Source organism: Sorex fumeus, unplaced genomic scaffold (genome assembly GCF_029834395.1).
Source record: "Sorex fumeus unplaced genomic scaffold, SorFum_2.1 ptg000039l, whole genome shotgun sequence".
Classification (NCBI taxonomy): domain Eukaryota; kingdom Metazoa; phylum Chordata; class Mammalia; order Eulipotyphla; family Soricidae; genus Sorex; species Sorex fumeus.
Genome location: NW_026606096.1, coordinates 31,429,140 through 31,444,747, shown reverse-complemented (window position 1 = coordinate 31,444,747; position 15,608 = coordinate 31,429,140). Strand labels below are relative to the sequence as shown.

Below are 15,608 nucleotides of genomic sequence, written 5' to 3'. Positions count from 1 at the left end.
CAGAATCTCCAGTTTTCTCCAGGTCACGTTGAGTGGCCGCTGTCTGTCTGTGGCATCGAGCAGTCTGTCTCCCTAGCCACCTCCACGGAGAGTTCTTGAGGTTCCCACAGTTCCCTTCTCTTTCGTCACCAGTTTCTTGCCTGTAGAGGTTTGCAGAGAATGCGGGTTTTGGGGTGTGGGGGGCCCTTCATCACTGTGCATGCAAATATGGGGGCCCTTACTTGCTCAGCTCCCTTGGAAAGACAAAAAAAAAGCTTCCTGTTGCACATTCAGAAAAATGACATCTGTATGCTGACTTCCCATTCAATGTTGACTGCAGTGCAGATTAAAAACAAAAAATTTAGAAGCTGCGGACGCTTAGAGGCTGAGCGAGCCCCTCTGGGTCTGGGCACTCCTGTGTTCCTCTTGATTTGCGCATGCACTGCTTCTCTTCCCACGTAGCTGGGGGATCATTTCCCTCCCAGTTCCACTCTTCACCAGCTGGGTATTCCTGTCTGCTTCCCTCTCCCTCCAGGTGGCATTCCATCCCCACTGAAATCTAACCTAGGGCTGGAGTGATAGTACAGTAGGGGACTTGCACTGGGAGGGTGTTTGCCTTGCAAGAAGTAGACCTGGGTTCGATCCGCTGGCTTCCCATATGGTCCCCTGAACACTGCCAGGAGTGACTCCTGAGTGTAGAGCCAGGATTAACCCGTGAACATTGCTGGGTGTGACCCAAAAAGCCAAAAACAAATAAACCCCCCAAATGAAATTATTATATACATGAAAACAACATGTTTTCTGTACTACACAGTAGCCAATGTAAAGACTATTATTAAATGTCATCAAACACAAACACTGTCCTCCCATTGTTCATTGATTTGCTCGAGCGGACCCAGTAATGTCTTCATTTTGAGACTTGTTGTTACTGTGTTTGGCATATTGAATACGTCATGGGTAGCTTGCCAGGCTTTGCTGCGCAGGCGAGATACTCTCAGTAGCTTGCTGGGCTCTCCGAGAAGGGGCGGAGGAATTGAACCCGGCTTGACCGGGCTGGTTGCGTACAAGGCAAACACCCTAGCGCTGTGCTATCGCTTGTGTGAGGAAATATAATTGTTCTTAATTTTTCATTTATTTAGGTTGTTGGGCCACACCTGGCAGTGCTTACTCCTGGCTCTATGCCAGGGATCACTCCTGGGAGGCTTGGGGGACCATATGGGGTGCTGGGGATTGAATCTGGCTTGGCTTTGTGCAAGGCAAGCACTGGACTCTCGCTCTGGCCCTGTAATGGGTTTTTGAAACATAGAAATTGATGGCCTGGTGTGCAGTTTACTGTGTGCCCCAGTTGATGCGGCCGCATTAGTGGCTAGTTGCGTTGAACCGTTGGCTGCTAACTTGGTTGCTTTCTTTCCCTCTCTCCCTTCCTTTACCTGCCAGGCCTCGGGGGACCATAATGGATGCTGGGGATCAAACCAGGGTTGCCTACGTGCAAGGCTAGCGCCCTCCCCACTGTTCTCTCTCTCCAGGCCCCAGAAGAAGCTTTATCGTGCAGGGTTTTCAAGAACTTCTTGAAAACTACTTGAAATACAACATTTCTCCCCTAGGCAGTCATCTTTGCATGCCTTTGGATTTTTTTTTAAACTTTTTTTCCTCCGAGTTCCTGCTGTGATTTTATATTTGAAACCAAATCTCTACATTGAAAATGTGGTATTTTTTTTATTGCCTCTCATTTTCCCTGGCTTTGATTTTGCCAGGCGTTAGCTTGGCTGTAACTCCAGGGTTAGGCTTGATGGACGTTTATCCCCCAATTCTTTAGATCTTGGTTTCCCAAAGTGGGAGGTACTCACTTCCTAGGGGCTGCCGGGATGATGTGGGGTGGAGGGTGGCCTGTGAGATGCTGGGGTGCAATTGTGGGGTGCTTTCTGTGTGTTCCTTTAGGTTGATGTATGATCAGCTGTCACAGATACCACTAAACAAATAATTCTGCCAGTTGGTGGTGCCAGACAGAGAAAGGCTAATTTCAAAGGACATATGCATTCCTCTGTTCATCACAGTAAGATAGCCAGGATGTAGACACAACCCCATTGCCCGAATACAAATGAATGGGTTAGAGACTAATATGGTAAAAACACATTACCAAGTATTCTGCAACTCTAAGAAAGGACAGGATCTGCGGTTTGCAGCAACATGGATGGAACTAGAGGATTCTAGGCTGGGGGAAGTCAGTCGGAAGGGAAGGCCAGATCCTGAATGATGGCTCTAGGGTGTGGGAGTGAAGGTCCACAGTGGGGCCTCACACAGGCCAGAGGTGGCCAATGGGAGAACTGAGAGCCGATCCACAGCTGAGTTGTTGTTGGTGCTGGGGGGGTTGGAAATGAGGCACTTGGGGGTCCTTGGGGGAAGGGAGGTGGCCACACTGGTGGTGGGCGTGGTGTGAGGCGTCGTTAGCAGTATTGTAAATCACAGGATCTCAGTGTAAGTGGATCTCCGGGTGGTTCTGAGTGTCTCGACCACGTCAGCCTCTTTCTTTCCGAGGTGTCCCTTGGCCTGGCCTCTGCTGTCCGGAGTCTCACTGTCTTCTCTCGGGTGTGTGATCTGCAGTGGAGCCCTGGAAACTGTGTCTCAGGGCTGGGGCTTCCTGCGCTGTGACTGTTAGGAACCTCACCCCCTGGTCTCAGGTGAAGGGTCAGAGCAAGCCTGGCTGCGACTGCCTCCAAGGTCTCTTTCTTCCTCCCCTCAGCCATTTCGTTGTCTGTTTTGACTGTCACCTCTTTGTCCAGGGAGACATTTCAGAGGACCAATTCAATCCATCAGATTGAATTGGTTGCCTTCCCCTCCCTTTGCACTGTAGTGTGTGCGACCCTGGGTTTGATTCTGGCCACGTGTGGCTGCCCCATGCAGCCCCACATGTGGCCCTGGTGAACACTGTGTCCCCTGGGGTGTGGCTCTTATAAGCAACCCCATGTGTCATCTTCAAATATAAGCAGAGTCCAAAATGTCACTTAGACCACATTTAGTAGTGCCTGGTTGCATTAAGATGTTTCCTTCCTTCCTTCCTTCCTTCCTTCCTTCCTTCCTTCCTTCCTTCCTTCCTCCTTCCCTCCCTCCCTCCCTCCCCTTCCCCCTCCCTCCCTCCTCTCTCCTCTCCCTCCCTCCCTCCCTCCCTCCCTCCCTCCCTCCCTCCCTTCCCCTTCCTTCCTTCCTTCCTTCCTTCCTTCCTTCCTTCCTTCCTTCCTTCCTTCCTTCCTTCCTTCCTTCCTTCCTCATGCTTGGGGCAGGCCCCAGAGGTGTCGATGCACAGCCAACCTCCTCCGGAGCTGGTCCAGAGGGAGAGAGGCCAAATCTTCCTTTTCCCTCATCAAGGTGGCAAAACATCTTCAACCTCCATGGGAAGACGGGCACAGAGGCGCTGTTGTTGCGGTGGGCTTGGGGGGCTGGGCGGTGGGGTCCTTCCTCCTAATCCTCAGCTATTCCTGTTCCTTTTGTGTTCAAGAAAGCGGCAGCCCCGAGTCTCGCGTGAATGCCATCCATTTCTTGGTCCACAAGCTGCCTGAGAAGAATAAAGAGATGCTGGACATTTTGGTGAAACACTTAACCAAGTAAGTGCCGTCTGTTTTCCCTGCTCTCCGTTTCGACTCTGGCTCCTTCCAACTGTGCCTGAGTTGCTGGCGATGACTGAGTGCGGGGCTGAGTTCACAATTCCAGGGGCCACACCTGCGAGGAACCGACACATACTTGATTCCTCCTGTGTGTTTTGGACAAGAGCGTTGAAACACGATGCTGTCATGAAGTCATGTAATTATTTGCTTAGCCTCCCTGCCAGCCACTCCGGGTTGATTGGAAGGAAAAGAAGCGAGTATTACCACATTTCCCTGTCCACAGATTCTGGAAATGTGATTATAAGGCTCTTAACAAATTTAGCTCGGTTTCACACCTACGTAACTCTGAGTTTGAGCAGGTTGTCCGAGTTTGTTTTAATCCAGTTAATAGGTAGTTCCTTGCTGGTGTCGATTCTCTTTTAAAAAGTCTGATAACTAGATGCGTAGAAATTAGCCCTTCAAATGTAAACTGACTGAGATCATCATCATTTTAGAGTCCCAGGGGGGAGTGGAACAGGAGGAGTGCTAGGCTTCAGAGCTTTATTAAATAACAGAAAAAAGGAACTGAAGGTACTGGAATTTTCGGACTCTCTAAGGGTCCCACTACCAGTATGAATATTGATTCATTCGCAGTATTTTTTTCTGTCCACTGTCCTCCCATTGTTAATCTGTTTGCTCCAGCGGGCGCCAGTAACATCTCACAACAAATTGTGAGACTTGTTGTTACTGTTTTTGGCATATCGAATACGCCATGGGGAGGTTGCCAGGCTCTGCCGTGTGGGGGAGATGCTCTCCTTAGCTTGCCGGCCTCTCTGAAAGGGGCAGAGGAATCAAACCCGGGTCGGCTGCGTGCAAGGCAAACACCCTTCCCTCCATTTTATCGCTCCAGCCCATTTTTATTATTTGGGGGGAGCCACACCCAAGGTGCTCAGGGCTTACTCCTGGCTCTGTGCTCAGGGGAACCATACGCAGTGTCAGAGTCTGAACCCAAATCAGCTGCATTCGAAGCAAGTACCCTGTGCTGTCCATCCCGCAGCGTTAGTTTGAATGTCCTCTGGAGAGGCTGATGGGTCCAGTGGCACACAGTTGAACAAGGATGAACATTAGCTCTCCTCATTTGAAGTCTCTTCTAAGAGGACAAGGATAGTAAACAGATTACATGTAAAATTGGAAAATTATTTCAGGAGGCAAAACAACAGAGTAGAGAGGGAGGGGACAGGGAGTTTATGTTGGGTGTTGGAGTCTCCTGAGGCTCATTATGGAAAGTCTTTCTTCAGGATAAGATCTCTGAACTGAGACACAAGTTGAGTGGCCTCTAAGGGCATTCGGCACTTCAGCCTGCAGGAGTGAAGAGGCAAGAACATTTTTTACTAAGCTCTGAGCTCTGTGCTGGTGCCTACCAGCCACTTTGGAGGCCGCAGCCAATGATCTGAGTAGAGGGAGAGCAGTAAGAGAAGCCCTGGGAAAACAAGCACCTGGCCCTTCCGTGGGATGATCTAGAAGGCCGCCTTGTTCTGTGGGTGGAACCCTGTGGCGGAGAACAGAGAGGAAGGCCTGGGTGGACCCTGTGGGTTTGTATTGGTGCCCTCAGGCCCTGTCATAGGCAGCCATGGAGGCACCATTGGAGAGAGGGGTTCCTAGTCAGAGGATCCTGGGTGGGGGTGGGACACCCCTTCCGAGGTGCCCAATGGGGAAAGCCACCCTGCCAGAGGTGCCTAGTGGAGGGGGGCCCTCCCCGTAAGAGGCAGGGGGAGCTGCTCCATCAGAAGCGCCCAGTGGAGGCGAATCTGCCCCTTCAGAGACTTTGGGGGAAGCCTCCAGTCAGAGGCGCCCAGTTGGCGGGGGTTTGCCCCTTCAGAGGTGCCCATGTGGAGCTGCCCCGTCAGAGGTGCCCAGGGTGTGTGGATGCTGCCCCATTAGAGGCGTCCAGGGTAGGGGGAGCGTGACCCTGTGGGAGGCCTTCTCATCAGAGCTGCCTGGTGTGTGTGGGGGTTGCCCTGTCAGAGGGGCCCATGGCGGACCAGCCCGTTAGAGGTGCAGGGGGGAGGGGTTGTTGCCCGGTCAGAGGTGCCTAAGGTATGGGGGTTCCTCTCTGTCAGAAGCGCCCAGTGGGGGTCTGGGCCTCCCTGTCTGAGGCGCCTGGTGGTGGTGGGGGTCACCCTGTCTGAGGCGCCCAGTGTGGCGGTTGCTCCTCAGAGGCACCCGGTAGTGGTGGGGGTCGCCTCGTCAGAGTCACCCAGTGGTGTTGGGGGTCGCCCTGTCTGAGGCGCCTAGTGGGGGGTTGCCCTTCAGAGTCACCCGGTGGTGGTGGGGGTCGTGCCTGGTCAGAGTCACCCGGTGGTGGTGGGGGTCGCCCTGTCTGAGGCGCCTAGTGGGGGGTTGCCCCTCAGAGTCACCCGGTGGTGGTGGGGGTCACGCCTGGTCAGTCACCCGGTGGTGGTGGTGGTCGCCCCGTCAGAGTCACCCAGTGGTGTTGGGGGTCGCCCTCTCTGAGGCGCCCAGTGGGGGTGTTGCCCCTCAGAGGCACCCGGTAGTGGTGGGGGTCGTGCCTGGTCAGAGTCACCCGGTGGTGGTGGGGGTCGCCCTGTCTGAGGCGCCCAGTGGGGGTGTTGCCCCTCAGAGTCACCCGGTGGTGGTGGGGGTCGCCCCGTCTGAGGCGCCCGGTGGGGGGGGGGTCGGGGGCCCAGTCAGAGGCGCCTTGTGCCCTGGGCCGCCCCGTCTGAGGCGCCTGGTTGGGGGAGGTCGCCCCGTGTGAGGCGCCTGGTCAGAGTCCCCCGGTGGTGGTGGGGGTCGCCCCGTGTGAGGTGCCCAGGCTGTGTGTGTGTGGGGGGGGGTCCGCCCGTCAGAGTCCGCGGGGAGCCGGGTTGTTCCCGCCCGTCGGCTCAGCGCCGCCCGCCCGCTCCCCGCAGCGTCTCCAACCACGCCAAGCAGAACCTCATGACGGTGGCCAACCTGGGCGTGGTGTTCGGGCCCACCCTGATGCGGCCGCAGGAGGAGACCGTCGCCGCCATCATGGACCTCAAGTTCCAGAACATCGTCGTGGAGATCTTGATCGAGAACCACGAGAAGGTAAAGGCCGCGTCCTCCCGCCCTCCCTCCCGCCCTAAGCGTTGGCGCCGGGCCGTCGTCGAGGGGGCGGCTTCCGGCGCGCTTCTCCCTCCTCGGCGCTTCCTTCCGGGTCAAGGGGGCGAGGGGCCGAGTCCCCGTCCCTGGCCCCCCCACGTCCGAAGCGTCCCCGTCTCCCCTCACTCAGGACGGTCACAGGTGCTGATGCGTTTGGGCCGTGTCCTGGCCAGGCGCTCTGACTGGATTTTTTTTTTTTGCCGCTTTCCTTCCTATCATCGAATTTCTCCCTTAGATTCAATTTCTGAGGGGAAAATATTGTTGTCAATCTAGGTCACACTCTTACTTTTTTTTTTTTTTTTGCTTTTTGGGTCACACCCGGCAATGCACAGGGGTTACTCCTGGCTCTGTGCTCAGGGGACCATATGGGATGCTGGGAATCGAACCCGGGTCGGCAGCGTGCAAGGCAAATGCCCTCCCTGCTGTGCTATTGCTCCAGCCCCAATGTCACACTCTTTCTGAGAAAAATAAATAAATAAATAAATAAATAAAACCTGTGCATAACTCTCCCTTTCCCTCCCGTGATGTGCCTAATTACGGGGCATTCATTCTTCAGTTTCCCTGCATTGGGGGACCCTGTGCCAAAGAATCTCTGGTTTAAAATGAATCATCCCTTAGGTAGAAGCTACTTTGTAATTGAGGGAATACATGATCCCCTCCCCCCCCCGACTTAATGTTGATTTTATTCTCTCAGTGATAGAACAGTACTAATAATTTTTTTCCTTAATTCTCGTAGATGTGAAATTTGGAAGCTGTTAAAATATTTGGTCATCATTCTTTCTTTTTTTTCCCCCAGCTCAAAGAGTTTCTGGAGGGTGGGGGGCCTCCAAGACCTGCTTGGAAACCTTAGGGTCTCTCCTGGCTATTTTCAGGCACGTGGTCAAGTGAGTCATTATGAGGGTCTAAGGACACAGTACCAGGACCTGCTGTGTTACCCCGGATCCTCATGAGACCATCAGTGATGGGAGCTCAAACCCTGGTGGAACCCCAGAACAACCCTAACCTCTGTATTATCTTCCTGGCCCTCATCAAAGGTTTAAATTTTTTTTTTTTTTTTTTTCAGTTTTGAACTATACCCAGAGCTCAGAGCTGAAGGCTCCATGCTCAGGGGTCACTCCTGGCAGGAGTGATCCTCTTTACTGGAATGATATAAGCAGCTTGTTTACACGCATAAGTTTGAATATTGGCGGGGATGGTGGGGAGAGGATAGTTAGGCCCTTTTATGGTCCTGTGAAACTCATTCAGCCTCAGTAATGGGCACCAGCCTCTCCAGATTGCCTCACGGAAACCTTCCTTCCTTCCTTCCTTCCTTCCTTCCTTCCTTCCTTCCTTCCTTCCTTCCTTCCTTCCATCTTTCCCTCCCTCCCTCCCTTCCTCCTGCTATCCTATTTTTGAAAGCGACACAGGCCTAGCCTCTCAAGCCGAAGTTGCATTGTGTTGCGACTTTGCTTTGGTCCCCTCTGGGGCTGGCGTGTGTGGATCCTGGCCCTGCTCTTCTCTGCCCATGGGAATTGCCGTTGGCTGCTGCCGCTGCTCGCACCCTGTTGCAGCAGGAGCTATGGAGGGGTTGGGGTGCTCTCTCCTGCCCGCTCTCTCCTTTCCAGCCCCACAAGGAGCTGCAGTGGTGCGGGCAGGTCAGTTAGGGTCGAGGTGGCGTGTGGAGAGCTGGCTGAGGGGATTTCCTGCCCTCCAGCTCTCCGTGGCCAGGACACGGTGGTGGGTGAGTGAGAGAGCAGAGGTTTCACGCATCGGGGAGCAGTGGGAGAGAGAAGAAATTCAAATTCGCTGCTCAGTGCGGGGTAGGCCACAGATGGGTGGTAAGTTGTGAGTTTGGACTATTAGCCGTTTGGAGAACTTCTCATCCCCGCTGTCTCTCCTTGCCTCACGTGTCCTCCTGTCTGTCCACCTCCGCTGCCCCTCCAGGCTTGGCTCTGGACCTAGAGTCCAGCCTCTGCCTTGAGGAAAACCCGGCAGATGGGGGGGGGGGTGCATGTGGCCGTATTGGGCATCGTTGCTTGGTGAACTCTAGGGCCAGCTAAGGCCTCTGGCGAGTCCTGCCAGCCTCCTTGCCGGGTTGCAGCTCAAGCCCTGCACCGGCTCCATCCTGGCACTCGCTTTTTTTCTGGAGAGCAGCAGAGGGCGGTTTGCAAACCCGCTATGGCCTGGGCCTGGCTCTTGAGAACCACTGCGACCCGCGAGTGGCGGTGTGGCACTGGCACTTGGTCCACGTGTCCCCCCAGAGGCCCTTGTGTGGTCGGGCTTGACGGTGGCTGACGGGGCGCGGGGGGCGGGGGGGAAGCGCCAGAGGTGACAACGGAGAAGGTGCTATGGAGCGTCATGCGCTAAGGGACGAGAAGGAGCACGTTTGGGAGCACGGAGAGGCCCTTGCAGTGTCCTTGGTGTGGAAGGGACAAGGGACAGAGGGCCTGTGACAGACCGTGTCCTCTTCCATGGCCATTTATATTTTCTTTGCGAGGAACGGGGAGAGCATGGATTTGAGCACTCGGGGCACAAGGGGAGGGGGTGTCCTTGCAGCCCGTCAGGAAAACAGCAAGCCAGCTACAGATTAGCGTTGGAGCTTGAAACAGACCCCGAGGTAATCGGCCCAGGAGATCACAATTTTTCTTTTGCCTCACCCTGCGGCTGTGTTTACAAGATCCATATGCACTTGCCGGGAACCCAGCCCACATGCCCTGGCAGCGTTTCCCCCTAATACATTCAGATGTTGTTTTGAAGGAGGTGTGCACGGGGCCAAAAATATTATCACGGCCTTTCTTCCCGTGCACCTTAGAAAATTGCATTTCCCAGGTGGAAGCTGGGGCCTGTGAACTTCCCCAGGATTTTCAAATTGGCAGGCTGTTGTCCGCTGCGTGAGCCCTGCCTCGGGGCCCCGAGAAGCACCGCTGACGGATCTTTTTAGAAAAATCCTTTGCTCCGAGGTAGACGAGTCTGGGGGTCAGGCAAGGGGGTATCAGGAGGGAGGGAGACATCTTCAGAGGCAATAGCCAGACCTGGGGAAGTTGGGGGGTGGGGGTTGGGGACATGTGGCCCCTGAGCTGTGATCACTGGGGTGGAGAAGAGGCAGTGACATTTGCAAGGGGGTCAGGGGCGTTTCTTGGTACGTTTGATGGGGCGAGGGCAGGTGTGTGAGTGTGAGTGCCTCAGGTGTGAGGAGTCAGAGAGGAGAGCCGGCTCGAGAATTTGACAGGGTGAAGGTTGCAAAGTGAGATTAGAGACGGGTACGGCTGGGGGAGTGCTGAAGAATGCCACTCTCGGCTGGAGAGAGATCGGGAGGGAGGGTGGGCATTTGCTTTACGTGCAGCTGACCTTCTTTCGATTCCTGAGCACCACCGAAGGTCATTTTTGAGTACAGAGTCAGGAATAAGCCCCTGAGCACTGCCCATGTGTCTTAACTCCTCCCCCCTCTAATGAAACAAAGCAATACAGTGCCACTGTCAGGCTTCTCCACTGAATTGTCTAGACGCCAGGGCAGCGCCGAGTCTTCCAGTAAAGGGATCCAGGAAGCTGAGACTAGCAGCGGGATTTCAGAATAAAAGTAGAGGATGGAAGGTCAGACCTGGGGGCATCTAGTGTAGGCAGTGTGGTCCGGGGCCGAGGGTATCACTGTGGGCAGCAGAATAGGCAGAACCCAGGTGCCGGGTGGTGGGCATCCCAGAGGCAGTGATGCTTGGGGGCACCAACCCAGGAGAATGTGGGCAGCGCTAATGGATGGCAGAGAGAGGGTGGGGTGGGAGGAATTGGAGTCGGCGTCTAACGTGCCTAGTGTCCACTGCTGTTGAGACGGGTAGCAGGCGGCAGATGCATGGACTCCAGCATATGAGGGGGTGGACAGTAGAAAGCAGTGCTGGATGAGAAGGCCTTAGAACAGGGTTGACCTACTCTGCGCTGCCATTGCCTGTCGAATAATGACACAGTCATTGCAGCGGACTTGGATCCCGGTGGAGGAAGTGGTTTTCATTTTTATTTTGGGAAAGATGGACCTGGGGGACCCCATGTAGTGTGGTGTGTGTCAGTCGGCCGCCTGCTCCCCTGGACACCCCCACTCCCACCACCACCTTTTCATGTCCGGAATGCTTTTTTTTTTTATGTCCGTGGCTCTGGCTGTGTGTGTCTTGGGTCTCTGCAGTAGTGCTCAGTGGTCATTTAGTTCCATCATTGCCCAGCAGGTGGCCGTGCTTCTTGGGAACCGACTGGCCATGTTTGTGGGACTCAGGACTGTTCCCAGCTAGAGGTGACCCAGTGAGCCCCCTAAACTCACTGTGCTCCCTCCGGAGTCCAGTTCTTTCTCCTGTGAGATCTGGAATGGGGGTGGTCAGTAGCCCCTGGTCGGGTGAGCAGCGTTGAAGAGAGAGAGGCTGTAGGTGGGGCAGGATGTGAGAGCTCCTTAGTAGGCAGAGGCAAAGTCAGACCCGGACAGTTGCTGTTGGCCCTTTAAGTCGACGTAGGCGCTGCAGTTTGCATTAATTAAATCAAATTAAATCACATGTACGTGGGCCACTGGTGATCCACACCTGTCATAAAGTTAAATCCGTGGTTTTTTTTTTTTCTTTTCTTTTTGGGTCATACCCGGCGATGCACAGGGGTTACTCCTGGCTCTGCACTCAAGAATTACTCCTGGTGGTGCTCAGGGGAACATATGGGATGCTGGGAATCGAACCTGGGTAGGCCTACCTGTGTGCTATCTCTCCAGCCCCTCCCTAAGTCAGTGTTCTTAAACCTTTTTTTTCTTTTTCTTTCTTTTCTTTCATTTTTTATAATTTTATTTATTGAATCACTGTGAGAGCAATTACTAAGCTTTCGGGTTTAAGTCTCAGTCATATAATGAAACACCTGTACCTTCACCAGTGCCCATTCTCCACCTCCCCAAACCCCAGTATACCCCCATCCCACACCCTCCCCCTACCTTTGGGGCAGATGATTTCCACATTGCTCTCTCTCTACTTTGGTTACATTCAATATTTTGACACCAGACCCACCATTATTATTTGGGATTTTACCCCAACACTCAGGTTTGCTGAAAAGGCAACAGTAGACAATTTGTTTTTTATTGCTGGTTATGAATAACATATGATGTTGCACAGCTGCAGTAGTGGCCGCGCGATTTTGAAATTTTGAAACTTTAACGCTTAAATCTGGAGGGATTTCTGCCCAAACCTGCTGGATTCCGAGATTTGTTCCTGAGTCTCTGGGATCATGGCTGTTAAGCAGTTTGATCAGGAGCCAGAAAGGCCATTTGTGGGTGGCAACTTGGGGTCTCGTTGGGACGGGGAGGAAAGGGCCAGCTCTACCCCCATCCTGTGAGGCCCTGCGTGTCTCGTCACTATGGGCCCAAACCTGACTGTCCAATGACCTCTGGTGGATGGCGGCCACCGACCCGCCAAGGGGGAGCAGGTGGAGGGACAGCACCCTTTCCCCCCTGGGGTGGCCCGGCAACAGTAACCTACTGCACGGTCTGGATGCATTTCTGCCAAAAGCTGCTGGGTTTCAAGATTTTCTTAAACCTTTTTATACCTGCAGCCTAGCACCGACCTCCTTGTTTGTGGCCTGGCAGTTAGAACCAAGGCAGTAGACCAGGGATTTCCAGTACTGGCACGCCTCCTATCTGTGGACCGGTGGTGGAAAAACCTGGTTTCAGTGACTCACAAATCATGGCCTTGAGCTGCAGCTGCCTCCTTCTGTTCCTGGTCACCAGTCCCCTTTTTGCACTCACGTCAGCTGGAGTGCTTGGAATGTTTGGGTTACACCCAAGGCATCTGTGGACGCTGAGAAAACAAAAGTTCCAAGTACCTGCAGTTTGAGACATCAACAGACACGGAGCTCGCTGGCTGGGACCCGACCCGGTGCTGGTTTTCTTGCCCGTGGCTCTGGGTGTGTCCTGCATCTTCTTGAGACTGACCCTTCGGTAGGCTGAGGCTGCTGCCAAAGGCCCAAGATGTTTAATGGAAATGGCCCCTTCTTGTTCCCCAAACCTGCGGGCCTGTTATTCTAGCACTGTGTTTTAGGACCAGAACTTTTTGCCCTTCTTTAGTTTAATCAGACCAAGCTGGAAACCAGAAGTCTCTGTTCTCTCTATTCTTAAGTTCTGTTTTCTAGACAGTTGCTTTCCTCCGTCTCTATCATCAGTGGGTTAGAACCCCTCCTGCTCCAGGCACCCTTTTGTTCTAGCAGAGCGATGGCCGGATGCTTTATAAGTGTCACCCTCTTTCACCCTTGTTTCCTTCCTGTGCTCCCCCGTCCTGCTGGGTGGCCTCCTAGTCTCATGTCATGGGCTCCCATTTCCACAGTTTTCTCCTCTGTCCCCTTTGGCATCACCTGGAGGCTTGCGGGGGCCAGATTCTTGAGAAACTTTAAGAAACACTGAATCTCAGGGAGATGCAGGATACACCCAGAGCCATAACAGTGTCAGTGTCGCAGACTGCAGGTACTAGGAATGCTTATTTTCTCAGTGTCCACAGTGCTGAAAAACACACTCAAGTCAGTTGTTAATATTTAAAGGTTTTTGAGTCCTATTCCCAGAAAACCAGGTATTGCATAGTCAGCAGAGAAATGGCATCTGCTGTTTAGCAGACACGGGGTGAGGAAGGTGCAGCCTTGGGGAGCCCAAGGGCTGCCCTGGAACCTGTGGGGTGGGGGAGTCCTTCTTCACACCTAGTTCTCCTTGTCTTTTGTTGACTTCTTTTCCTTGTCTCTGGAGAAGCTTCGAGGGGAGCCAGTAAGGCCTCAAGCCAGATTTTCCTCTCATCATCACTGATGCTTTGTGGTTCCTGACTTCAATGGTGGTCCCACCACCAATGTCCCACCTTTTCCTAAACTGTCACTCCTCAGTGCGGAATGACTGAAATGTGAGCCCACACTTCAGGACTCGTGAGAGATGGGCCCTCATCCCATTCTCTGGCCTCCACCTGGTGCCTACACTCGTGTGTGTGTGTGTGTGTGTGTGTGTGTGTGTGTGTGTTGTGTGTGGGTGGGTGGTAGAGGGCAGAAGCTGACTCCAGGGGACCAGAGAAGGCCCCTTTGGACTGGGCTGACAGAGGATCACTTGAATTCTCCTGCATCTCCCACAAATTAAACTATCCCAAAGCACCCCCGCCTCCTTTTAAAGACTATCCTGGGAAGCCTTTGCAAACCAGCTTAGTTTGGTTTTTGTTTCAGAAGATGCCTGTTGTACTCATTCATGGCAGTGAGAAGGCGCGTGTTCTTTCCCGAGCATTTTGTGCTCTTGAGCTCTTGGTACTTGGAGCCCCAGTCCCTGGCCATCTCATCCCTGAACGCGTGAGGCAGCTGGCCAGGCCCGAGAGGGTCTCAGCATTGGTTTACCTGCCCTGTAGAGGTGAAGGCAAGACGTTTGGAGGGTTGACATGAACTTAGCCAAGGTCACACAGCTTCTTTATTCATTTGCCCTCGTTCCCAGAAGGGTTTCAGCAGTTAAGCCACACAGCTAGAAAGTTCCTTGTGGTTTTCCTACAGGTCCAAGAAAAACAGGACTCTCCCCCCCCACACACACACAGCCCCACCTTTCTTCTTCTTAAGCTTAAATGATGCATAGTGTTTTAAGTGAGTGCCGCTGCGCTGCGTGGTGAGCTCCAAGTTTAAATTGCATGCAAGTGCTTATGTGTGCCGTTGTTGGAATGTGTGGAAGTTGAGAAAGGAAATCTCCGTCTCGGGTTTCATCAAGTCTGGAACTTTCCATAGGGGCTCCAGATCCCCTGCTGGGTCTGGTTGTGTGCACCAGAAAGTTGGGGTTGATCAGGGCACAGCTGGTGGGTTGTTTGCTGTCATTATTACTTACGAGTCATCACCGAAAGCGCACGTGGGCTGCAAACCATTGATTGTGCCAAACTAAATCCCTAGAGAGCTCAGATTAATCCGTTTGGAGGGAGATTTATAATCCTTTGTAAATCAGAGTAATTCGTGTGCGTTCATACAAAGAACTGGCATGTATCAGAAACTCACACGAAATCTGGATCTTAATCTTGAGAATATTAGTATCAAAATCTGTCTGCTGCTTGCGGCAGTTTGCGGCTGTCTCAATTTTGCAGCTTTTCTGTGTTAAACGTGAAAATTTTTCTTTTCTTTTCTTTTTTTTGGGGGGGGCAATTGTTTTTCCTTCCCCACTGTAGCTATCCATGAAAGTGGAGGCATTCTTTCTTCGTTTCTTCTCACTTCGTTCATTCTTTCTTCATTTCTTCTCACTTCGTTCATCCTTTTTTCTTGAAGGGGAAGATCTCAAACTCTTGGTGGCCGTAGGATGTTGGTTCTGTATATGTGGCCCTAAGGACCAGTAGGGGATTCACCGTCATTCTCTGAATGTAATGAATGTGTTAGGTCATCGGCATTTCGTGTGTGATGTACTCAGAGTTAGCAGCTGTCCCTACTGAGGGGGAGGTGCAGGGGGACAGTGCCCAATCCTTTCTCGCCTCCTTTCTTGGGGTCCGGGCCTCCTCCAAACAGGCACAAACAGGCACTGTCACTGGTGAACATTTTTTTTTGTGGAAGTCTGCTGTGGCTTTGTCAAAATTTCATGAATATTTAAGGAAAAGCTCTTTGCTTTTTTCAGAGGAGTCTGAGTTGTTGAAAACAGTTCCTCATTCGTTCTGTGCTCCGACAGTTTTCCTGTTCGATTTCTCCCTGTAAAGTTGTGTGCCTCTTGGGAGCTTGGTAACTAGTAACAATTCTGCTTTCTGAAAATACGTAGTAGAATAGACCCAATGTATATGTAATTTGAGGACAAATGCTCGCACTGAATTCTGTCAGATCTCAGCTGGAAGCGTCCTGCTGGGCTGAACTGGTTTAATAAAGCTACGTTGCCCCGTGTAATGTGGAGAGTGGGCAGGCGTGCATTGATAAAGTTACAGACTTCCAGAGCGATGGGGAATTCATATTTGA

The 15,608-nt window shown here is 52.8% G+C and overlaps 1 protein-coding gene across 1 annotated transcript in view; it reads left to right on the top strand.

Moving 5' to 3' along the window:
• ARHGAP10 (Rho GTPase activating protein 10) overlaps nucleotides 1-15,608 on the top strand; it is a 219,264-nt gene that overhangs the window by 148,519 nt on the left and 55,137 nt on the right. The window contains exons 17-18 of the mRNA XM_056118966.1: nucleotides 3,473-3,578; nucleotides 6,488-6,647. Of these exons, the coding sequence (XP_055974941.1) occupies nucleotides 3,473-3,578; nucleotides 6,488-6,647 (266 nt within the window). The remainder of the gene's footprint in view (nucleotides 1-3,472; nucleotides 3,579-6,487; nucleotides 6,648-15,608) is intronic.